The sequence below is a fragment of the Harpia harpyja genome, chromosome 5 (assembly GCF_026419915.1).
Source record: "Harpia harpyja isolate bHarHar1 chromosome 5, bHarHar1 primary haplotype, whole genome shotgun sequence".
NCBI lineage: Eukaryota > Metazoa > Chordata > Aves > Accipitriformes > Accipitridae > Harpia > Harpia harpyja.
In genome coordinates, this window is record NC_068944.1 from 70,649,546 (window position 1) to 70,675,705 (window position 26,160).

The 26,160-nt window shown below is 42.8% G+C and overlaps 1 protein-coding gene across 11 annotated transcripts in view; it reads left to right on the plus strand.

Annotated features, from left to right (window-relative positions):
* The first annotated feature begins 11,618 nt into the window (after positions 1 to 11,618).
* PHF20L1 (PHD finger protein 20 like 1) overlaps positions 11,619 to 26,160 on the plus strand; it is a 60,485-nt gene continuing 45,943 nt past the window's right edge. For 3 of the 11 annotated variants that reach the window (XM_052787511.1, XM_052787513.1, XM_052787514.1), the window contains exons 1-6: positions 11,622 to 11,778; positions 13,030 to 13,135; positions 21,528 to 21,699; positions 21,855 to 21,939; positions 22,733 to 22,821; positions 25,345 to 25,407. In XM_052787511.1, the coding sequence (XP_052643471.1) occupies positions 13,053 to 13,135; positions 21,528 to 21,699; positions 21,855 to 21,939; positions 22,733 to 22,821; positions 25,345 to 25,407 (492 nt within the window). In that variant the 5' untranslated portion in view covers positions 11,622 to 11,778; positions 13,030 to 13,052. Of the gene's footprint in view, positions 11,779 to 12,646; positions 12,667 to 13,029; positions 13,136 to 16,618; positions 16,710 to 21,527; positions 21,700 to 21,854; positions 21,940 to 22,732; positions 22,822 to 25,344; positions 25,408 to 26,160 lie in introns of those variants that run through there. The other 8 variants (XM_052787507.1, XM_052787508.1, XM_052787512.1 and 5 more) reach the window with 7 other exon arrangements.

The window sequence follows — 26,160 nt, forward strand, 5'->3', positions numbered from 1 at the left end:
CAAGGCTGGGGCAGCTCCATGCCTGAGGTCTCACCAGCATCAAGCCTGAGCATGTATACCCAGTAGGCACACACACACAGAGCACATGTGTACACCATATATATACATACATACACAGCTGGCAACACAGATAACAAAGACAGACATACAGAGCACTCACACAGACAGCACTGATGGCCTCATCCTTCTCGCCTCTCTGGCTGAACAGGATGGAGGTCCACTAGTGAGAATATACAGATGTATACACATCTGTAGAAGCTGGATCCCTCCAGCAGCTGGGCTCAGACACTCAGTCAGCCCAGTAGCTGCCCCTAGATCCCAGTCTTCCCAGTTGCTGGCACCTGGACATGTGAGCCCTAAGGGCCACAGCCCCAGTCCAGTTGCTGGTACAGACCAACACGCACACACACACACAGAGAGCTGGCCAGGATGCCCCTGGTCCTCAGCAGCCCATTACTAGAGGCATTGCCTTTACAGACACCCTTGGCCATAATGTGTCCCATGTCCCCAGCCAGCAACACGTTTCAGTCCCAAAGGTGCTCTGGTGTTGACTCATCTGAGTGGGTTTCCATTCTGGACACTGGAGCTGAGACTCCTCTGGGACAGCCCTGGGAGGGCTCCAGACAGAGTGTCCCTTCCTCTGAATCCTTAATTTGGGTTCCCACCTGCCTTTGTGCCCCTGTGCTCCTCTGGGCTAGTGCAGACGGGCCTTTGATGGGCTGATGGCTCCTGGGACTGGCCTGGGAGCAGCTGGGGCAAGGTATTATTTGGGCTCCCCTCCTGCTGTTGTCTCTCTGTGCTCCTTTGTGGGTGTGCAGATGAGCTTTTAGCCCATATTACACCATAAGTCTGCCATCTCAGCAACCCGCTGCAACTCAATGCAGTGCACTATTACACTAAACACACAATTTTTAGAAAGGGTATTTTGCCTGGCAGAGTGAATTGAGTGGCCATGGTGGAGGGAATAGAGCGCTTATTGACTGAATGCAACTGAAAGTAATTAGACGCTTCTGTAATTCTCTTTGAACCTCCTGGAAAGCTCACAGCCTTTAGCTTTTCCACCAGCTTCACTGACCATCAAATCAGGCCATCTTTGCTAATGCTGTTTATATAATACTCAACACGTAAAAAATATTCTGAGATATCTGAAAATTAATTGAAATATTCAAAAAAGTAGCAGAGGAAGGACTGGACATGAGAACCTCAGAGCAGCCACAGTAGGTCAAACTGAAGGTCTACGAAACTCTCCCTGCCTGCAGTCTTGCTGGAGGGAAAACTAAGACTCATTTTAATTCACCTTTGTGAATGACAACATTTTAAGCTAAGTGCATTCCTTTATGCAGCAGAACCACTTAGCAATGTTTGAGGTACCCTGGTAATTAAAAAAAAATTCTCACAAATCCAGATATTTTATTTCAATTTTAAGAGAAGGCTGATCCTGCATAAAGTTAGCATTTCATTGCAGTTTACAGAACTGACACATCATATACAATTTTAATAACCTTATCAGGTCAGCTGTATGAACAAAGATTAATTTGCTTTAAAAAAGGAACAAATTCATTTTTAATGTAATCAGATGGAAATCCCACTCCACCCTATCAGAGACTTTCTTAGTTTCAGGCTTGATTTTTTTTTCCCAATTCATTATTTTAGCTTAATTGCTCCTGCAATACAGGCAACAAAGGGCATTTCTGTTTTGCATGGTGGAGTACAATGCACAGACGTGTAAAGCTTAGAATAAGCTCTGAGCTTGCTGATACATCCACACTGCTTGGATCTCAACAACAGCTTACCTGCAATAATGCTATGTCAGCTACCTCTGTATTATACTACACACACAGTCCAGATAGATAGACAAAAAGTGTTTAGAAAGGATCTAAATCAAGCAAACCTGTGATGCACAATGATACTTCTCTGTGCAAAGCCATGACCGGTCTGTGTTGCATCTCCTTGCTCTTTGATTATATGGTATCAGGAGGAAATTTCGTTGGTACATAACTTGATGTAGACATGGGAATATGCTTGAGAGGAGTTTTTACAATGATGTCACATGAGGATATAACAGCAGTGGAAAAACATACATGGGGAAGACAAGAGAAGTGCTTCCATTAGAATCTGCAGCTCCCCCACCTTGCATCTAGAAATACTGCTCCTTTAAAAACTATTTTATCAGAGAAAGAAAACAAAAGGAAGAGGCTAATACTCAAATCCATCAGTCAAGGCAGAATTTAGTTGAGGTCCCTAATAAACCTCAGGTTAGAGTTCTTTGTAAACTCCCTCACAAGAAGATCTGACTGTTACAGAACAAGAAGCTAGGAACACTAAGGAAAGCAACAAACACCTCTATGCTAAAAGCTGGCTGACTTAATTTTATTAAGGATTACAACAGTTTGTGAATTAGCGGTCTACAGTGTCTGCAGTGACTAGAAGCAGCCAGGACAGAGCCAGCTGTGGGCCAGTTGTGCTCTAGCAGCATCTTATTTGCAGAGAACAGAAACATTAATGCACCAATCACTGGTCTGAATGGAGAAGGAGTGGGAACGGGGCTTGAGGTGGCAGGGGAAGCACTGTATGAATGGCATATGTTCATGGTGCCTAGGCTAGCAGGTCATCAAGCTTCCAGCAGAAATCTACATGCAGCATCTTAGGACACCCAGACTGAGAGGGAAAGGACAGGGACTAAATCAGGTAGAACAGTATGGGGATATTGATCACTCTCAGCTCTAAAGGGTATAAAAGGGCATGTCCAAACCCAGCACAATGTGGCCAACCTAGCAAGAACCCGTAAGACATGGTGAAGACTCGATTGCCCACATTCCTTGTCTTCCATGTCACCGCAGCTAATGCTGGACAGACCACCTGCATAGCAGCACCCTGATGGCTGGAGGCTGAACAGGCCACCTAGATACACACGGCTTTAGAGAACCGCCTAGGTGGTCTAACTAGACGCATAAAATCTGAATCCTTGGTTGGGAGTTTCCTTGTTACATTATGAGTCCCGAAATGAAAATTAATGTTCCTCTGGAGGCAGTGATGTACTGCTGATCAGCATACCCGAGACCCTGGAGGGTTTCTGTGACAGTCCTGATGTGATCTGCATGGACCAATGGTGGAGAGTCTTGTACTGATGTGCAGTGAAGGCTTTTGGCCAACATGTAATTCTAAAGGATCATAGTACCCTTTACATATACTGCAAATCTGTAGTCGAGAAGGTGTTGGTACTGCTGGTTCCTGAGACAACGGTACTGGCAAAATACTGATGATACTGATGTCATGGTCATTTCCATAATAAATCATACTGATGGGTGCATAAATGAAGACAAATAACAATTGACAGTGATACTCTAATAACCTTCTTTAAAATGCCTGTCTTCCATGCTGTTTTACACAGCACCCTTATCAGTTGCCTCTGTATCTGTATGTAAATAACCACTGTAGTCTGACAGTGACTGAGTTCCTTTCTGCCTGTATGCCAGTATTTAAGCAAAGTCTAAATTTGTGAAGCTTGTACTGAGAGTCTGCAGGCCTTTCTGGAACTGTGTGCAGTTTTTCCAGCTATGCCTGTGCCATACTTACTTGTCGCATTTCCAGCTGGATTCAAACTGATGTCCTGGACTAATTCAACTGCTAGGGAGAGGAAAAGACACATGCAGCCTTGGTATCCAGTGCAGGATCACTATACGCTCGAGGCAGAGTGGTTTTATAGCTTGGATGCTACCCAGCATTGCATAAAGATCAAGGATTTGAATGTGGCCTACAAGGCAATTGAGGACAGAGACCGGAACTCTGATAGCCTTCCAGGAACCTGTCCATGCAATGCCAGCACAGACCCAATGGCCAAGTATCAAGAAACAAGTGTTGTCTCCCATAAACAAATGCTTTGCAAGCATTTTACAGGCAGGGTTGGACACTAAGGGCTAATCTCTTAATCGACAACCATCCTTCAGCCCCTGAGGACACTCCAGTTTTCACAGGACCACAAAGGAGAGAGGAAAATATGACATTAGTTTTACAAAGTGATTGGTATTGCCTGCTGGCAGATGTGATGTATATTTTTTCATTCTCACTGCTGGACTCCACCATGTTGGACAGATGTGAATTTTGGAGTTCTGTTTTCCTTCAGTCAAAGTTGTAAATTCTCTCTACACATTCATATTGGCATTCTGACTACAAAACTATCCTTGATAGACTGCATGCTTTGCCTGTTAGTCTCTCCTTTCCTCTTACAGTACTCCCCAATGTCATTATGACTGTGATAAACAGCCTGCTGCTGAGTGCTCAAACGATGACTCCAACACAGTCGTTGTCTTGGCAGGACATTCCTTCTGTCCCTTTCCCTTACCCACTCTGAGCTCAGCTCTCAAAAATGGCAGACCATGAAAAACTTACCACTGGGACATGTTTGTGAGTGAAATGTTCTGTTGATCCACCATAATGTATATGCTGAATTTCAATCTCACAGAGAAATAATCCAGGAAATCAGTGCACAATCAGAGCAGGTATTAGCTTTTGATCAGTACCGTACTCATCAAGGCTTTATAAGAAACTTCAGTAAAGTATTTACTGATGTGTTCCAATCTACAGAACCTCCCCTAAAACCAAAACACAATCCAAGACATATGGCTGCAATATGTAAGGCAGAAGTAAGCAACACATTGCACAGCACTGTTTCCGAGGCAAAAGCACGATTAAATCTCAAGAGGGCTAACATTCATTGCAAAACAATATTCATAGCACAGTGAATGTTGAGTATGCCCCCAAGAAATATCAAATGGATACACAGAAAGTGGTTTAACCAGGCTTTAACATGGCACAGCAAAGCTGCCTTCATACAGAATGGGTAGGTGCTCCCTTCCAGCCATGCAGAGCATCAGGAGGTACCACTCTGGTAAGCAGTAACTTCATCTGCCTCCTAGGATTTCCTTTAATCTCCATCAACAGTCAGCGTTTGCTCTTTCTTCTCTTTCTTTGCACGGATTTGGGACTCTTTCTCTAACATTGGACCTACCTCAGGGAACTGGGGTTGTTTAGTCTGGAGAAAAGGAGGCTGAGGCGAGACCTTATTGCCCTCTACAACTACCGGGAAGGAGGTTGTAGTGAGGTGGGTGTCAGTCTCTTCTCCCAAGTAACAAGTGATAGGATGAGAAAAAATGTCCTCAAGTTGCGCCAGGGGAGGTTTCGATTGGATATTGGGAAAAATTTCTTCACCAAAAGGCTTGTCAAGCATTGGAAGAGGCTGCCCAGGGAAGTGGTGGAGTCACCATCCCTGGAGGTGTGTAAAAAACCTGTAGATGTGGTGCTTAGGGACGTGGTTTAGTGGTGGACTTGGCAGTGCTAGGTTAATGACCGGACTCGATGATCTTAAAGGTCTTTTCCAACGTAAACAATTCTATGATTCTACGACTCTGAGTAAAAAATGTCTAGCTTCAGTATCTTTCAAAATTGGAAAAGACTGGGGTTGGTGTCCCAAACCCATTGGGTTACTATTTTGTTTGGTGTCCATGGCAAAGGGTGTTAGCTACTTTCTTTTCCCACACAAGGCCAGATGCTCCAAAACTCAGCCACTTTAGGGTATTTCCCAGCATCTGGAAAATTTAAGGCTTTAAAAGGAAAAGAGAAGTGTTTGGTTAGATAGTGGAAATCTTCACAAAATGAGGGAGGAATTTCTTGAGGGGAGGGAGTTTTGGAGATGAAAGGAAAAGAAAGGCAGAGAAACTGAAGAGGAGGACATAGAAACTGATGCCAGTCAGGGTGTCAAAATGGACCAAGGAAGTGGCAGGAAAAGGACAGATGATGACAGAGAAGAGCCAGGCTGTGACCAAGCCACCTACACAGACGGACAGAGCGGGGCAGAGGTGCTGCTACATGTTTGCTAGGCTGAGGCTGTGCAGGCACCATTTAAATACAAGCACCAGCAGTCACCTTAAATATGTCTTCCTACTATAATAAGGGTAAAAACAAAGATGAAGTTTTATTCCATTGACTGTCACCTCGTGACTGCAATATCTGACATTTAAAGTAGTTCTTTTATGGATTAATCAAATCGCCCACGAGAAAAAATAAATGGCAAAATAAACAAACTGATGTCTGGGTCTCTCACCATAATATCTTTTTTTCCCAGGTGTTTGATTATTCTCCCAGATCTTTCCTGAACCCGTCCAGTTTTTGGATGGCTTTTCTGAACAGTATGTTATTTTAATAACAATGTACTGGTGCCAAGTGCAGAGATAATGTCACCTCTCTACTCCTACTCAATATTTCCATGTGCATGTGCTTTGCAAAGACTGCATTAGTCTTTTCAGCATCAACAGCACATCATGAGCTCATGCTCAGCTGATTATGAAATCCTCTCTTCCCCCTCCAAGTCTTTGTGAGTCACTGACTGGCAAGATAAAATCTCCTATCCAGTTTGGTTTCCAATTCATGGTCTGTATAATATTCACAATGCTAAAGACATGCTTCGTGACAAGCTTAAACACCAAATTTTGTGAGGTGCAGAAGTAATGAAATCTCCTTTCCTGCATCTCTGCCTTGTGATATTCTGGTGTCTGAAGGAGAGTAAGCACTGAGCCTTTCTATCATGGAGAGGTTGATGCAGTCACTCTTCCCTGCCCAGTTGAGCATTTTAACAAAACAGGTTGGGATAATGTAATGAGACCTCTGTCTCTCTGTCAAGCTTGAAGTAAGGCAGAAGTTTCAGAAGTAAGTCGAGAAAGGGAAAATGGAAGGCAGACATGCAATGCAGCCATGTAAGCCCTGTTTTCCTAGGAGACGAGACTAAATATCAGAGACGTTTTTGTGCTGAAAGAATAAAAAAAGGTTTTGGCCAAAATTGCTCCTCACTGGCTTTATGGTGGAACATAGTAGCTGAAATGGGGTCCTGGGCCATGGGCAGGGTGGGGGAGGCGCCGGGGTAGGCAGGTCAGGGCCAGTAAGGGCTGTGGGAGCCCTCAGGGCTACAGCAGGGCAGGGGTGGGTATACCTGAAATGGCAGCAAAGAAATGGGGACACTGGCTGGGGCTCCTTGATTTCCTAACGGTTCTGATGATAACAGTGCAATGAAATGTTGCCCCATACTGCTGGACCACAAGCGGACTTCTGCTGTTCTGAAAGCAGAGTGGTAGGAGTCACACATAGCACCCTGCGTTGGGGCGTCCCTTCCTCTGAGTCCTTAATTTAGGTTCCCACCTGCCATCGTGTCCCTGGGCTCCGCTGAGCTTGAGGAAATGGGCCTTCGATGGGCCGATGGCTCCTGGGAGCAGCTGGGGCAAGGTATTATTTGGGCTCCCTCTCCTGCTGTTGTCCCTCTGTGCTCCTTTGTGGCTGTGCAGATGAGCTTTTAGCCCGTATTACCAAACACCTGGGGCTAGCTGTGCCTCTGCAGTCTGCCGTCAGCTCTGCCTCCCTCTCCTGACAGCCTTAGCAGTGAGGTGATGCTCAAGATGCCACACACTGCTCTGAGCCCTTTCATACCACAGCATAAACCAGCCAGCCTCCGGCAGTCAACTAACATGCAGGACTCAACCACGCACATGTACCTGGCCCCATTCTCGCTACCTCTTTTATCTTTCCCCCATCTCCCTCTCCTTGGACAGAAGCACCTTCACTTTTCTAACTGTATCCTGATGCTGCATGTTCATTGCCACTCAGAGAGGTCTCATTGCCAACACAACAACCCTCACCATCCTGTAACAAACTCTCTAAACAAAAGCCTGCATCAAAATGACACTCAGGGTAGTAGGAGCTGGAGATTTCAAATGAATGCAATGGCAACTTTTTTACTAAAGAGAGAAAAAAGCGCTTTTTGTTTGTTTGTTTGTTTTTCTTCAAGCCTCCTTCCTCCTTCAGTCTCACCTGCTTGCCACCACCATCCAGAAAATGGGAACAGGGAAAAATCAAAGAAGGAATAAAAAATCCCACAGCAAATAAGTACTCTGAAATATCCCACTGCACAGCCTCCCTATAAAGACTCTTCAAGTGGGAGGCAGCCTCGCAGGGTCAACCAGGTTGACCTCGGACAGCAGCCAAACACCCACACAGCCACTTGCTCACTCCCCCCAAGTTCTCACTTGAAGAACAGAAGTGAGAATGTTTGTAGATCCAGATAAGGACAGTTTAATAAGTGAAGGAAAGCAAAAAAAAAACCCAAACCAAACAACCCAACACAAAAAACCCCCAAGCAATGCCAAGGCAATCACTCACCACCTCCCACCAGCAGACCCATGCCCAGCCAGTCTCCCAGCAACAGCCAGCTTGGAAGACAAAAGCCCCACCATTCTTCTTCCTCTGCCCCATGTTTTCTTGCTGAGGTTGATGTTTTATGGCATGGAATATCCCTTTGGCCAATTCGGGTCAACTGTCCTGGCTGTGTCCCCTCCCAGTCTCTTGCCCACTCCCAACCTACTTGCTGGGGGGCGGGCAGAGTGGAAAAAAAAAAGCAAGTTTTGATGCTGTGCAAGCACTGTTCAGCAACTGCCAACACATCGGTGTGTTATCAACACTATTTTAGCCACAAATCCAAAACATGGCACCATACAGACAGCCATGAAGAAGGTCAACTCCATCCCAGCCAGACCCAGTACAATCTCCACCCCTTGTTCCATACCATTTGCAGCATACTTAGGTCCTACACTCTCCAATACATCCCCATCAATCATGACCCCCCTCTTTGTCCTTTGACCTACACACAGACATCATTCCCTTAGTCTGTGGGATATCCCCCGAATGTCCACAGAAGTCCAATCAATTCATTTGGTCCATGACTTGCACTCCACACAGCAGCTTTCCACATCAGATGGTTTCACACAACACAACAGGATCCACTGGTAAACAGAGCATATTGCCTTTCACTTTCTGCTAATTTATTATACTCTTAGGCCTGAGCCACCTCCTCAGGTGATGCTCTGAAATCTCTGCCTCCTGGCCAAACTCTGATCTCTTCCAGGATTCATGGGCAGTGGGGGTTCTCCATGTGAGCCCATTGCATGATCAATGAATGCTACCCACTTACTCCACGTAGCGTCCGTTGCGTAAGGCATAGAGGGGACCCTTTCTACGAACATCTAGTGCAGCACAAGCACCTCAGACCCTTGGTACCTTCAGCTCCAGAACCCTAGAAGTTGACCTCGGGTCTCTCCAGGTGTTTTCTGCCAGAGGCTCCAGATGAGGCCATGTTCCCCAGCTACAGTGCAGAGCATGTTTCTCACAGGTGGTCCTGTCTAGACAGGCCCAAGGGCTAGCACACAGTGTCCTGTCTGTCCTGCTGCTGTTTAGGGACTTGTGGGTTGATCCTGGCTGGATGCCGGGAGCCCACCAAAGCCACTCTGTCACTCCCCTCCTCAGCTGGACAAGGGAGAGGAAATATGACAAAAGGCTGATGGGCCAAGATAAGGACAGGGAGAGATCACTCCCCAACTACCGTCAATCATGGGCAAAACATACTCAACTTGGGGAAAATTAATTTAATATACTGCCAGTTAAAAGTCAGAGTAGGATAATGAGAAATAAAATCAGATGTTAAACCACCTTCCCCCCACCCCTCCTTCCTTCCCGGCTCAACTCCACTCCCAAGTTCTCTACCTCCTCCCCCCCAGCGGCACAGGGGGATGGGGAATGGGGGTTGAGGTCAGTTCATCACATGTTGTCTCTGCCGCTCCATCCTCCTCGGGGGAGGACTCCTCACTCGTCCCCTGCTCCAGTGTGGGGTCCCTCCCACAGGAGACAGTTCTCCATGAACTTCTCCAACGTGGGTCCTTCCCATGGGCTGCAGTTCTTCACGAACTGCTCCATCGTGGGTCCCTACCACAGGGTGCAGTCCTTCAGGCACAGACTGCTCCAGCGTGGGTCCTCCGCAGGGTCACAAGTCCTGCCAGAAAACCTGCTCCAGCGTGGGCTCCTCTCTCCACAGGACCACAGGTCCTGCCAGGAGCCTGCTCCAGCATGGGCTTCCCACGGGGTCACAGCCTCCTTCGGGCATGCACCTGCTCCGGCGTAGGGTCCTCCCCGGGCTTCAGGTGGATATCTGCTCCACCGTGGACCTCCCTGGGCTGCAGGGGGACAGCCTGCCTCACCGTGGTCTTCCCCACGGGCTGCAGGGGAATCTCTGCTCTGGCGCCTGGAGCACCTCCTCCCCCTCCTTCTTCACTGACCTGGGGGTCTGCAGGGCTGTTTCTCTCACATGTTCTCACTCCTCTCTCCCAGCTGCTGTGCAGCAGTTTTTTCCCCCCTTCTTAAATCTGTTCTCCCAGAGGCGCTACCACTGTCACTGATGGGCTTGGCCTTGGCCGGTGGCAGGTCTATCTTACAGCCGGCTGGCACTGGCTGTATTGGACATAGGGGAAGCTTCTAGCAGCTTCTCACAGAAGCCACCCCTGTAGCCCCCCTGCTACCAAAACCTTGCCACGCAAACCCAAAAGACTTGAAACAGTTGTTCTTTCAGGTCACTCAACAGCGAAGGCTCACAAACTGACTGTGATGCAGAATGTGCAGTCTCCAGAAACCCACTATGCCTAGAAAAGGTTGCGTTTCTTTTTTGTTAGCTGGTGGAAACTTGACTGTTATCTTACTGATCACATCCATGGGGATGTGATGATGCCGATCTTGCCATTATAAGAAGGTTGGAAACATCTGTCCTGGAGAAGAAGAGGAGGAAGGTCTCCGTGACGTGGTACTGGGATGGCAGCAATGCAGGGGCCGAATGCCAGACTTGGCTCAAGGCCAGTACTTTTATCGTAGGTCCAGCCAAAGCAAACCACGGTGACAAGCAGCACAGCAAACAGCAAAAACTAACAGCAGTCATTAAGAATCCCTGGGGTTTAATGTGCAGCAAGAAAGGGAGCAAATAATTCAGCACTGGGACCAGCAACAGCAAGTAGCAGCTGTAAATCCAGCCTAGCACACCCTGACCAAATCTGTCCCTACCTCTGGCCCCACGCTGGGTGCCAAAAGGGACTGCAGTGAGTTGGCCCCACCAGCACCCAAGCGCCCACCCAGCCGCTTGCTCACCCCCCCCCCTTCCAGCAGGATGGGGGTGGCGATTGGGAAGAATAAAAGCAAGAATATCCGTGGGTCAAGATAAAGCCGGTTTCACCGGCAAAGGCGGGAGGTAAACACAGGCCGCGATGAGGCCGTTGCCCTGCGGCTCCCACCCGGCTAGCTGGTGTGGGGGCCGGCCGCTGGCTATGGCCACCTCAGCGGCCACCTCGGTGGCCACCCCCACCCCGTTCTCCCTCTCCCCTCTTTTTATGGCCGAGGCTGACGGCGTACGTCGGCAGCAGGGGAAGCCGTGACGCCGTGCCAGCACCGCTCAGCGACGGCCCCGACCCGCGGCCCCACACCCCGCGGGCCGGTGCGGAGTGAACCGGCTCTGTCAGTCAGTCAGTCAGCCAGTCAGTCAGTCAGCCAGTCAGTCAGCCAGTCAGTCAGTCAGCCAGTCAGTCAGTCAGCCAGTCAGTCAGCCACCGCGCGCCGGCCCTGTCAGTCACCGCGCGCCACCGCCTCTCTTTGTCTCCCTCGCTTCGCTCGCCCCCCCGCCCCGCGGAGTCACGCGGCGGTGGCTCCGCAGTCACGTGGCGGGGGCGGTGGCATGGCGGCGCCGAGCCGCGCCTCGCGGGCTCGTCGCGGGGTGGTGACGCGGCGGCGGGGCGCGGGGAGGATGGGGCTGTGAGGGCGGCCGCCGCGCCGGACACCCCGCGCCGCGCCGAGCGGGAGCAGCGGGCGACGCGCCGGGGCCGCGGGCCGCCACAGGCCCCGCCGCTGCCTTGCGAGTCGGAGGAGGCGGTAAGGAGCTCGTGGAGGGCGCGGGCGGCGGGGCGGGCGGCCCCGGGCCGTGGCCCCCCTCCGGGCGGGCCCGGCCCGGCGCGGCGCGGGGCTCCGGCGCCCCTCTCACGGCGCCCGGGCCTGGCGGGGCGGCGCCCGCCGCCCTCCCCGCGCCGGGCCCTGCCCGCGGCCTGAGGGGCTGGGGGGGGGGGGGGTCCGGCGGGCCGCGGCCACTCGCGTCCTCCCCTGGGCCTGCGGGAGCGCCGGGCCCCCGGCCGGCGGGGCGGGGGTGTCCCTCCCGCGTTCCGAGCCCGGCCGGGCTGGACCCCTTTGTGTCCTCCGCGCTCGGGGAGCGGCGTGGGCTTCCTCGGATCGGCCACCGCCTCCGCGGCGGCCGGCCCCGGTCGCGGTGCCAGCGTTGGCGAGGGGAGCCCCGCTTAAAAACTGGGGGTCCGGGCGCCGTTCCTCTCGCCGACCGGACCGAGGAGGCTCCGGCCCTGCAGCCTGGAACCAACCCTTGCTCTTCAGTGGGCGTGCAGCAGGCGCCCGCGGCGAGCCGCTCTGTGCTTCGGGATGACAGAGGTAGTAGTAGCTCAGAAAGTCACGGTAACAGCGGTGGTAGCCGGGCAGAAGAGTGATATATATATTTTTTTTTTAACGGTGACTGAATTGCCAAAAAAACCATCAAAAGGCGCTTGTGACTGAAACTTACTTGGTGCTGTGAGTGAGGCTCGGGAGTGCATAGAAAGGCTGAAGATGGCTTTTTTGTTTGTTTGTTTTTGTTTTTGCTAATTTCATCTTACCTGTCCTTTAGGCCGTGTTTATCTTTAAATTTCTATTCTTGGTAAGGCAGGTTTTTTTTCTTTTTACCCTTTCCACACCAGAGGAGAGAACACACCTTGGCTCTAAGTAACTCTTAAAATTATGCTCCAAAAGGGTGTCAAGGAATTACAGTGCAGTACAGTTCCAGAGATGAGCACCAGGTTTTTGTTTTTGGTTTTTTTTTTCACTTATGGTTGATGACTAGTTTTGTTTTTTTTTTTTTTTTTGGGAGGGAAAGAAATCTGAATAAAAACACATGAATTTTTTTTAATGCCACCTTTGGGCCTTGACTATACTTCTGAAAACTAAGCAGTTAATGGACAGTCAGGATAGAAATTTCACATCTTTTCTACCCTCTGGAATATATTTGCTGTCAGTGACATGTTTTAGACAACATTATGTGTTTTAATATGACTTTTTTTTTTTTTTTTTTTTTCCCCTCCTCCAAAGGTAGTGAAAAAGAAAATATCAAGATGAGTAAAAAGCCTCCAAATCGTCCTGGAATCACATTTGAGATTGGTGCTCGTTTGGAGGCACTGGACTATTTACAAAAATGGTATGGAAGACATTGTGCAGTGTTTGCTAAGAGCATAATTATGTTTATATTTTATGTTTTGATGTCTAACTATAAAACTTAGTGCGCTTATTAATTGACTGCCTCACGTGTGAACTTTATGAATTTCCACATAAGTCCCTTAAAACTGTTAGTTTTTAGGAAAATATTCTCTCTTCAGAAATCAAACTAACGTTTTCTACAGGTTTTCGTTTGTTTGCTTGTAGATGCTTGTGCAGCTGTAGTAAGCAAAGACCATTTCCAGAGTAGTGTGGAATGCAGCGTCATGTGCAAGACGATCAGTACGTTAATGTGGCAAACTTCTGTGACTAAAGACTTCTTTTGTTTTAATTTGAAGGAATGCAAGGAAATTTGCTTTGTATTCAGTTATCACACTTCATAATTCACAAAACTGACTTTAAAAAAAGAAAACATCCTTAATCGGAGTTTGTGGACTAGGCAAGTGTGATTGTATTTGTATCAAACAGTTGGAGGAATGAAGTGCTTAAAATTCTGATTCTGCACCACCCAGTCATATCATAAGAGTCAAGACTATAAAATGGAAATTTGTGGGCATAAGGATCATGCTACACAGCATGTGTATTGTGAAAGGAGTTGTTCTTTTGAAATAAATTGTTAGTCAAAATTTTATTAATGCAAGTGGGATAATTTCATGATGTATGCTGGCCATGCTCTTTCAGTTTGAAAAATCCCTGGTTTTGTTAAAGTAGCTGACAGAGGAAGTTGAAGCTTCTACCCAGTTTTTTCTTAGCTGCTCTCTGATTAATTAGGGCTAAGAAATGTAGAGGCCTGTAGCTGCTTTTCTGTTGCATTCCTAGAGAGCTAAGCGTGTTCCTGTAAATGTCTGATCCTGCTAACTCCAAGTTATGTGATAGAGAAGTCTGTGTATTATTTACATGCTTACTTCAGTAGCTATATGCTCTGTATAAAAAGTTGGGTTAAACTTTTTATCTGTAGAGCTTTGATTTTAACTATAGCAAAGGTGTTTGTTTTAATAAACTATCTCTAAAGGAAGATACAGTTTACAGAACAGTTCTTGTTCTTATCTGTTGCTGTAGAGTGGGTTTTCAACGTATTGATTCTATAGCTGAATGTTAAGATCATGAAACTGTCTGAATAATGCTATAAAAATAAAATAATTTTAATAGAACTTTTTATAGCATCTTCTGTGACTAGAGATAATTGGTTAATGTAACCAGATAACAAAAGTTAATATGTAAAACCAGTTTCAGCTTAATTGCATCAAAAAAAAAAAAAATCACTGAATATGCAGTGTATAGTTTGTATCAGATCTGCCCAGCCTTTTCACAGGGAAAGGTCGCGTGTCAGTTCTGGAGTACTTGTCTAGGTTTGGCCTTGTCAGGTGTGGGTCCTGTCGCAAGCTCTGCAGCTGAGTTGCTTGGTATTTTCAAGCAGAATAGATTTTATCCTGAACTTTCTAGGAATTGATTCATCATTTGGACCACCAGGTAGAACAGGTCAAGTTTATACGTTTGTGAACTTTTGTGGTGCCATATATGGGAGCAGACAGTTAATATTAAAATTTTGCAGGTACAGCAACACTACAAACAGGACTCTTTCAAATGAAATAATACTCATATACATAACCAAAGAGCTTGTTAGAGGAAGCCTACTGTCTTATTATTCAGGTGACGTGGGCCAGAATAATAGTCTGTGGGATTTTTTTTTTTTTTTAGCTTTCTGTTGCATAAGGGGGTGGTGGATGTTTTTTAAATTCTTTCTATATATAAGCTGTATGCATTCCCCTCATCTGCATGCAGAAATACATACTTTAAAGAAAATAAAGTTGCTGAACTTACGTGAAATCTCTATATTTTTTAACAAAACCAAAATTGAAGAGCAGTAATATTGCTTAGCTTACTCTTTCTACAAGTGACAAATTGAGAACACTTGCTGAAAAATAGCCTTTGAAAGGGTTTTAGTTTTTTTCTCCATTTTTCTGAAAGCCTGCTGTCATTTAAAGATCCAGTGCTCATGACCAGTTAAAATGTTAATCAAGAAAGGCTTCTAGAGCATGGGAAAAAAATATAGTAAATTATGGTTTTGCTTTCTGAGGCACTTCTGCAGGTCTTAAATTTTCACCTGTGTAGTAGTTGCTGAAAATCATCTCATGGAATCTGGTGTTCTGTTTGAATTCTGTAAACTTTGGAGAGGTTATTGTGTACCTTGACTATTGCTTAAAAACTCTGTACTTTTAAATGAGGAAGTTTTTGCAGACAGTGTTTGGGTCAATGATATCATTTGGCACGTACAGCTGCTGAGTAGAAGAAAGCCTGGTCAAACTGATCAGCAAAGACAGGCTGTCAATGAGCGTGTTTATTTTTGCTTTATTGTGGAGGTAACTGCCATTGCTTCTTTATCAAGTGCAACAGTATACTGTTACAGGGGGGGTCATCTTACCTAATGAATTTGTACCAACTGTTAAATTTAAAATCACTAAAGCAAACTATGAAATGCAGCGCTAATCAAAATCAATGTGATCATCTGTCAGCAGATAGTAAATGAGATGGGATTGACTGATAATAGAAAATTATTAAATATATACGAGATGATCAGGGGCCTGGAGAGTACGACCTGTGAGGAGAGGGCGAGGAAACTGGACTTGTTTACCTTGGAGAAGGCTTCAGGAGACCCACTAGCAGCCTTCCAATACCTGCACTGATGTCATCGAGAAGACTTAGCCAAGCTCTCCACAGTAGTGCGTGGTTGGAGGACGAGAGACAACAGGCACAAGTTAAAACAAGAGAGATTCAGGCTAGGTACAAGGAGAAGCTTTTTTCCCCACGGGACAGTCAAGCAGTGAATCAGGTTGCCCAAAGAGTTTGGGGAGTCTCCAGCATTGGAGGTTTTGAAGACTGGGCTCGATAAAACTCTGGAAAACCTGGTCTGATCCCATAGCTGACCCTGCTTTGAGTGGGAGGTTGGACTAGAGGCTTACTGAGGTCCCTTCCAACTTGAATTATCTTATGATCTCATAAAAAAACTGATACATGTGCACAATCCCCCCGTGCCTCTCACTGACAAAACAAATGAAACAGTAATAAAACTGCACTTACCTGAAAGTAGGCGCCCACGTGTAAGACTGGTTCTTAAGCTGTTAGCTCCCACAAGTAGGACACAGTCTCTGCAAGGTTGATGTATTTAAAGATGCATCTCTTCCTTTTTTCTCTTTTCTTGTGTCTTTTGTGGCTCTAGCTCCCTACTGGTTGTCCTTTAAGTGCCAGATATTGCTTTGAAAAAAACAGTCATTATTTTTCTGAGACAATAGTCTTTATTAATCTGCTTGTTCTAAACTATGAGTTAGGTAATGAAGGAAGCACAGATACATGACCCTTGTTGCAGTTCTGAAATGGAAACAGCTCACTAAAATAAGTTAGTTATCAGAACAGCAGCACTTTGACTTGGTGTATTTGTTAATCTGGATGGACTTTTTTCTTTTTTCAGTACGGAGGAAGCTTTTTGCCTGTAAGACTGGGAAACCTTATTTTGTAGTCCTTGCTTTGGATTTCAGTTGACTGGGTTACCTGACAGCCAGGTATTTGGGAGGACTGTGAAGACTGGTTTGTATTGGTATAATACAATATATGTAATAAAAAACGGGGAGTTAAAAATAGGCGTTTGCAGATTTTGCAGATACAAGACGACTTTTTGTGGAGAAGTCAGAATGAAGGGTATCTGGTTTTATATCTTCTACAAAGTAGAAGGAAAGACTTTTTATACCATTACTGTGAAGGCAGGAAGTATGTGTCTGTTTCTAGAGTTCGTATGTGCAAACATGGGCAAATTTACTAATGTTTTTGCATCCTTTTTTACAGTCTGAAATAACTGTTGTCCCAGCTCACAGGGCAATTCTCCACTTTTTGGTCACTTTTGAAGGGTCAAAAGGAAGGTGATGATGATGTAAAAATGAAAAATACTGTCTGTGTGGCCATTAACGTGTGTTGAGTGTGTTGGAGAAAATGGGTATTTTTTTCTTTTACACTGTCAAGAAATGAAAGCTGCAAGTTTTCCATATGAACGTTGGACCATTATTGTTGTCTGACTGCTGCTTCATAGTGTAAAATTTGTAAGCCATATTCAATTTTGCAGCTTTACAAAAATGTTCCATAATTCTTATGGGTTGGAATCAGTAGAACCTGAGAATGGAGAACATGCAATGTGTAAACTGGGCAAATGCTATCAGCTAACAATAGTTTTCTTGTTCTTTAAAAAAGAAGAATAACCCCCCCCTGAAATTTGGATTAAACTTTGTTTGGGATAATTAAATACTATTTCCAGCACGCTATTAAAAAACACACACCCCAAACTTGCAGGTTATTGTTTCTTCCCACAAAAAGAACAGTTTCATTATTGAACTGGAGCATGGTGGTCTGTTTTGTTGGTTTTTTTTTTTTCTGTGAAAATTAAAGACTTCTGTTAGTTTTTTAGAGTGTATTATTCTGGTTTGTGCTGAACAGATGTTGGCAAATCTGTTTGTATACCAAATTCATTCTGATCCCTTAGTGTGGAGTACTTGCTGGGGGTGAATGGCGAGAATTAACCTGACTGGAAGGTTGTTTGGGCCTTAGACATCATTACACTTCAGTACTGTAAAAAGCGATGTTTGTAGTCCCCTTTGTAGTACTTCTTCATAATGCCTACTTGTAGCTTTGCGATGGAAGGAATTTCTACATAAAATTTCTTATGTGTACGAGATGTAACCATCTTCATATTAATCATCTTTCTACAGAATAAATATAAACATTGTTCTTAGCCATAGTAAAAGCTTTCCGGTATGCATTGTTACTATAATTCTTTAAAGAGGCAGATTAAAAAATTTGTGTTGCCATTTTATTAGCAGGAAACACATACTTACCTTTGAAATATTTGTATGATTTTGCAGTTTATAAAATTGATTATTTTCAGTAAAAGTACAAAAGCTGTAACACCAGAAAAATGTTTCTGTGCGGTGTAAAATTTGCAATAGTAAATTCTGCAATATGTATGTTCTGCTCTTTTCCACTATGGGATCAGTATTGTGAAATATTGCTGTTTATACATATTTGTAGCACATTGTGTGGCTAAATTTAGTGGGTACTGAGGGTAATAGCTTGTTGCTAAATCCATACAAAGTTATTTTTGGGTTGCCTAATAACCAATTGTATATAGCTTGGATGGTTCAGAGATTTGCTAAATCTTCCATCTCTGAGGATTGGAGTTGAGTGCAGGTTTTGGCTATATTCATCTTGCAACCACTGTCTTAACATACATTGAAGAAACATAAATTATTGGAATAAAGCCATTATGTGATGATATGATTATTATAAGATTTAACTGTGCAAAATGAGTATCATGGACTTTGATTCAGAGCTGGTAATGACATTTTAAAAAGACTTTGATAGCAGAAATTGTATCTATCAAAGAGAAATTAATAAATACCTGGTGCTGCATTTCCTCTGTTGAGTGATCCCTAATGAGACTTAATATTTTGCATATCTTTTTTTATTAACTGATGCTAGCTTTGCACTTTATTTTCCCCCCATATATATTAACGTCTTGATTCTTGGCTTGCTGAATTTTCCTTAAAACTATCTTAATTTTTATACATTTGTCTCTAAACCATACTCTGTATTTTACCTCCCTCTCTCACTCAGTTTTCTCTTTCCAGGACAGTGTACCATATTTTGCCAGTTTATCCCTTCTGTTGTCTTCACACAATGCTTGGAATGGTGACTTTGCTGACCATGACCAGTGAAAGCTACCAGCCATAACAGCAATAAAAATGTAGCAAGGGAACTGCTATGGGGTAGCGGCATAATGGGAAAAGAGTATTTGCATTGTAGATGCGTAGGAAAAGGAGAATTCTGTCTTTTGGCTGATGGTCCCTGAATTTTGTTAAATAACTGTAGTTTTGCATCAGTACCTTGCTCACATTTGATGAACCTGAAATTTCCAACTGTAGTGAGAAAGAGCAGCATAGTTCTTGCCTTCCATTTCACTACTGCAGCTTCAGTGCTTGTGCATAAGGCTCACATTTTTGATTGCTACAAAGTAAACTTCCTGTCCTCTTGCTCTTCTGATGTTTTTCCTTCTTTCCCTCTGTTAAATGCTTTCTCTGTCATCCTTTACTTCTATTTGGAACTCTTTTAGGTAACATCGCTACTCATACATTTGCTGTAGTGACATAACTTTACTTTTCCCTCTGTTTTGCTACTCTTCCTGCTTATTCTGACACTCGGTGTCTAGTTATAAGAAGTCTGAAATTGGTGCACTTGGGATGATGAAAAAACTATTTGGTAATAATATTCCTAAATGTAGCAGCATGTGGACTTAAGAAGAAAGTGTCGTCAGAGGCAGGGCTTAGGAAAACCACCTCTTGGCTGACTTATTTTCTTGAAGCCTTGTTCAAAGTTAAACCAGAATGCTGATGGTGGGATTCAGGTTTTGACTTAAGAGTTTTACTTTCTGTTTTGATACAATATACCATCAGCTTCAGTGTTCTTGTTAGATTGTTGTTGTCAGTCTGCTTGAGGGGGGGAAAAGGGGTTGATCTTGTTGCTCCTCTGAAAGAAGTTGCATGGAGTTCTCCTAACCTGAAAAAGATTTTGTTAGTAGGATGGCAAATGAGAGTCTCCAGTTTGAGACTAAGACTTTTCTTTGTTTGTTTTTAACGTTCAGTGAGAAGAAGTTGGGAACTTAAAGAACGGCTATGAAAATATTTTGCATTTCTGAAATGTATGGATGAGAGAAATGCAACAAGAGGCTGGACTGTCTGTGCATTCTGATGCGAGGCTGAAATGTGGCTGAAGTAGTTGCAGTAGTAACCTAGAAAATCAGAGAGAGTTTTTCTCATTCAGCAAGTCCCAAGATATTTAGATGTTGGGAAGCTGTATGCATCACTGCAGCTGAAGAAATAGGACTGGAGAAATGAAGGACCAAATTGAGATTGACACCTTTTGTTTTAATGACCTGTTTTAGTCACCAGAAAACAAGGGAAGCCTGTATTTCCTGAGAACTTATATTTTACTCAGAGCGTAGTGTTAAAGACTCCTTTGTCAGCACCGTCAGTATTTTAGAGAGAAAGTATTCAAAATTGAAAACACTGTCAGGGTTCCTGTATATGTCAGTTGCACTTCTAGCTGATGGAATTTTCAGTAGGACTGGAAATCGGTTGCTCAAGCTCTGCTTTCTTACTGTTGCTCCACAGTAGCACTTTGTTAGAAAAAGGTTGTCTCTTAATGAAAGACAGCTGTCCTTTTACTGTGGTCTTTCTTTTCAATACGTGTTTTGTTAACTTTAGACCATCCCTAATATAAACTCTGGAGAAAATTTGATGATCTAATTAATTTTTTTATTTTTTTTAATTCTTTGCACTTTTGAATCCATTTCAGTACTTTTGTGAAGTGCAGAAGGAGCTGAATTCTGCCTCGTTCCAATTTTCTCTGCATTTCATACAGTGGAGGAAGTAGTGCGACAAAACCAGTTTGTGCCTTGCTCCCCTACTACAATTTTGTGAAATATATCACTTTGGTGAAACAGAAATAGTAGGACTGAATAGTAATTGTTGAAGTTAGAGAAATTTGCCATTTTTCCTTACAAATGTAATCTCAGCCTTTATGGTTCCTAAACTACATCTATGCCACACCCAAAATTATGTGTCTAAAACTTGATCTGGTTGCAGCTCAGTCCTGATTAGTTCTACTGAGCACGTACAATGTTTGGTGAGAGTAAAATCCATGTGTTAATTAAGACTGACATATTTATTTTAGTGCATGTGGAGTAAAAGAGATGACTGCTAAAAAATAGTCACTAGGAATCAAATTTAATGGCAGTGAAATCATGGAAGCTAATCTATAAATTAGTAAGTGGCTTAGATTAAGAATGTTCTGTTGACTTCTGGGTTTGATTAGTTGCTCGGATTTGTCTGGAATCAATGTTATAGTCTGATTAAATATTTTGTATTATAAAAGTAATGAATGTACTCCTAAAACTATTTTATATCCTTTCCATCCCGAAGCAAACAAACTCTTACAGGATTTTGCTTTAGACAGACACAGGTTTTAAAACTGATAAGCACAAACTTCTAATGCCAATTTCAGGCAGTTTTGGTCTAGGAGTTTGAGGTTTAAATTTGTGTGTAATCATTTGACTAGGATGAAGCTGATGACATATCACTGATGTGTGTAGTTAACTCTTAAACTAAGTGTTACCCTGCTATCAATTTAGTAGCTTCATCTTTTTCAGACTTGGGAGATTTCTCAGTACAAGGTGTTAATATATTCTGAATGGTCATGTAAGCACTGTTGTATGGAAAAAAAAAATAAAAACCTTTGAAAAAGCTTTGAAATTTATCAGTTTACGTTTATCATTCAAGGTATCCATCTCGTATTGAGAAGATAGATTATGAAGAGGGGAAGATGTTGGTCCATTTTGAACGTTGGAGTCATCGCTACGACGAGTGGATTTACTGGGACAGCAATAGGTTGCGACCCTTGGAGCGACCAGCGTTAAGGAAAGAAGGGCTGAAAGATGATGAAGAATTTGTCGTAAGTGGCACGTTTATTTTGTCTTTGACTTTTTTTTTTTGTAAACTGTCCTACTTGTTTTCCTACATTAAATCTCTCTAGCACATAATGTTTCATTCTTTTTAGGAAAAAATCTAAATGATTAAAATATTAATGACTAAATTTGTATAAAATAGGATTTTAAACCTGGAGAAGAAGTCCTAGCTCGTTGGACAGACTGTCGATATTACCCTGCAAAGATTGAAGCAATTAATAAAGAGGGTATGTATTCATGTATGGTCCATTGGTAAGGACTGTTTGCATATGCTATGCTGTAGCTGTAGTCTGGTTAAAAAACTGACATGTGTATAAAGTTTTCCTCACTGCCTCAATATTAAGTGAAAATGTTTCTATCAAGTTTAGTAAGAGGTTTGTCTTTTATCTGTATGAAATTAGAAAACTGGAATTTCTCCTGGAAGACAAAATACTTAATGATTTCTCAGTGACGAGAAGAATGTCCTGTGCACAGTGTTACAAATGTTTTGTACTATTGTTGATTTGGGCTAACAATATATTTAAATTTTCATAATTGTTTTAGGAATGGTAGATATATTTAAAGTTCTGTTTGTTGAAGAAAAGCAATGGAAATGGGGAAATAAAGGAACACCTTAGATGCAATACTTCACAATGGAGTGATATTTCTAATGAACATAAATAGAAGTCAAAGTTTTTACTGTAGTTTAAAGTAAACAAGGATTTGACTGTGAATTGAGTTGTTTCCCTATTGTGGCAACTTAAATATTACATCATTCTTTCAATGAATTATGAGCAAAAGTGACACAGTAGCTTAAACATGCTTGAAATTGTCCAAGTGGACAAAGAGTAACAATATAAAAGCAGGGTTTCATTGAGGCTGTCAGTTTTGTTTTTGTCTTAAAATTCTCTGTCCTGACTATAGGTAACACCTGTTTATTTTGTTCATATAGGCTGCAAAACATTTTTGCTAAAGCTTTCATAGTAACAAGGTGTGTTTGTTTCTTAACTACTCATAGTGATTACATCAATCCTTTTCTAGGAACGTTCACAGTACAGTTCTACGATGGTGTTATTCGATGTCTTAAGAGGATGCATATCAAATCTATGCCAGAGGATGCAAAAGGGCAGGTAAGAATACTTTAGGTATCTCTTTGTTAGGTTTTATATAGATTTTTTTTTTTTTTAAATATCTTAAGATAGTAAAAATGCTATCTAGCACAACTAGTTTTAGATTACAGTCTTTATTCTAGGTCCTGCACTGCCTTGCTTCAACAGTTTTATGGATGATGCCCCAGAGTATGCTGCTCAAGTAGTCTTGCCTCTCTCTGAAATGCCTAGCTGCCGTACACTCCATTGCTGACTAATCTGTTCCCAGAGTTTTGTCTTGCAGAGTTTACAAAACCGGGGTCATCCAGAGACCTTTTTCTCTGGTGTCCTTTCAGGATAAAGCTTTAGCTTGTCAGAAGTCTGTGCTGCTGATTTTTTTTTTTTTTTCCTTCCATTTATTTTTTTTTTCCCCACCCTCCACCCCATCTCATTTGTTTGCTACTGTGGTAGCTTTTTGCCCACATGTTCTTATTAACATGACTCTTCTGTGGGTATTTTCTCCCCTGTATCAGAACTTTTGGGGATTCAGACAGATGAATATTTCTTTATCTCTGATAATGTCCAGTTGCTGTTAAAGAAGAGATGCTGAGTAGAAGTTGAGGGAGGCTGTGAAGTAGAGGACATGATTTAGTCACTAGGCATATCTTTCCTTGCAAAAGGAAAACAGCATTGAAAACTGTTACATACTTTCAGTGGAAATGCCATTGCATTGAACTTGCATGGTAACTGTATTCTCATAGTTAATGAGAAATTACTCCACTGAAATTGAAAGAAATGTGAAAAAAATGCTCTTATTTGCTCTCAGTTTTCTTCAGAATACTCCTTCTAACTTGGCAAACAAAATTTGGGTATTTAATAATTACTGTTGGTAACCATCTATATTGTAACAAGGGCAGATGGATAGCAAATTGGCTTGAAAGCATTTCTATATCTTCTCCTCCAGGTTACAGGTAGCTGTACACTAGAGTTGATCATCTATGCAAAGAACACTGGAGCTTTGTGCAGGCAACACTGCACTATTTAAACTATGTTTTCTTAAACAGGTTAAACTGAAATCCTTAGTCACGCTAACACTGGCTTCTTGCTGCAGTCTTACAATAACTCTATTGAACCAGTATATAATATTTCAAACAATACTTTCAGTACAACAGTAAGTTAGGAAGCCAGAGTATTTAATTTTACTTCATAAAAAGGAAAACTTGGGTAATGTGGTTGTAACTGAACTGAAATAGCCCTTCTGTGACAATGTGAAGTCCCTTACTCTGTCTTGTACTTTTTCTAGGGAGCTATGTTGTGTCTAATCTGGAGTTACTACTCTTAGGCCACAGGCATTTTCAGCTTTAAAAAAAAAATAGTAAGTCCATTCCTTAGCAACCATTTTGACATCCAGACATGCTTGGTGGCAGACCAGCTCATTATTATTATTTCTGATTTTTCTCAGTAATTGAGAGTTACAGTGTCAGTCTCGTGCATCTCTGGGGCTGAATGTAGGTGGCTTCAATGAAGTCTTGAGAAACAATAAGTGGGCCAAATTTACACTTTCTGAGATGAATTTAGAATTTTTAAGTTGTCTTGCAGCAAGAACACCAATTATGCTTTCTATAATGCTAATTTATACTAGTCGTAGCATTTCATTCTGCAAAATTAGAGACAGGCATGAACTTTGTAGTTTTCAAAGGCAAAGATACTTTTTTTTTTTCTGCAACATCTCCTATATCATTATGCTATGGTAATAAGTTTGTTTTTCAAAATATTTTTGTGGTATTTAAGAATAAAAAAGTGATCTAAGATTTGGTTTGAAAATCAGTTTTCTGAAACGGAGCTTTGTCTAAGCCTAGAATTTAAATGGATGTTTTTGGTTTTTTGCATTATTTATTTTATAAGACGACATTTACTAAAAATTATGTAAACCTTAAAAAAAAAAAAAAGCCAAGACTATAACTTGATTTGAAAAATAGTTGAGTTGGCAGATCCAACACTTTATGCTTAATTTAAACCTATGGCTTTTTTTTTTTATCTGTTTCCAAAGAAAAAAAATACATTTCAAGAGATGAGTGTAAGCTTAAGATACTTCAAGTGCTAGTGCATTAGCAAATTTAACAAATATAAGATCTGTTTGGAAGGTGTGTGCTAAGCATGCAGAATTTGAATTACATGGAGGAAGCGAGATATAGACTAGTTAATTCTTTGATTTGAGCTTAGCATGTCTTAAAGGAAGAGACTGTAAACACTATAACACTCAAACTATTTTTGAGTTGCAGCAGAAGTGTGTTTTAATAAGACTCAGCTGTGAGGGTGGAAAGGCAAAATTTTTAAAGAGTGGAAAATACTTGTGTGGTTCAATGCAATGAGACTGTAGGTTAGGTTGCTCTGCAGATAAGAGCAATTTAATTGAAATCACACAGAAATGTGGCTAATGTAGTATAGAGAGAAAATAAAAAAAGATGGGGATATTGAGACTGCCCTTGTGAGAGCACATATGAAGTATTCGGATAACTTACTTTTTCTGTTTCATGTTTTTTGTTTTATCTTCGATGTAATTAGGCGCGCGAGAGGGAGCAGATAGCGCCGGAGCTGAGATTAGTGACGGAAATCGAACCAAAAGAAGTGAGTTTTGAGGAGGGTTTTGAAGGAGAGGGAGGGGACTTGGCACACAGGAAGAGGAAGCTGAGGAAAAAGCATGGATTTGCGATTGGGACAGAGGAAAAAAGAAGATGTGACAGGAGACAATGTGAGCCAAGATGTAGGTGGGGCAGACTGTTTAGAATTGAAAGGTGAGGGTAAGGAATCCAGGCTTGATGTGGAATCAGCCAGTCAATAGATTGATGATGTTTTGTGTATGTGTATGTATGAATGTGTGGGAGTTGGGAGTTGTGATGTGTCAGGAGAGGAAAAACAGCCGAATCTTTAGTACTCTAGAGAAGCAAAAAGGTGGTGGTTGTAGGCAGGTGAAGGGAGAACGATGTGTGTGTGAATTCTATTGGTGCAAGGGTTGGATTTTAGAAATTATTCTGGTTTTGCCTTCCCACTGTTGCAGGTTTAAGGTTACGCAAAGGAATATTTTAAAATACAAGTGTTTTAGCCAGTATGTAAGGCTGTTGGGTAATTTCTACTAACATATTTCTTGATCGTGCAATTTCCTGTGCTTTGATTTAGTGACTCTGATTAGCATAATGACAGTTTTCCTCAGTAGTGATAAAGTAATGTTTTGTCTTTTAACTACAGTGTCCCATTACTTCTCTCCTGTCAATTTTCTCAGCTTACTTGAAAGATGAATTCTAGTAAGGAAAAAAAAGTGTATTTCCTTCTTTTTTCTTAAGTTATATACATAAATGAGAAACTCACTGGGGTGAGATACTG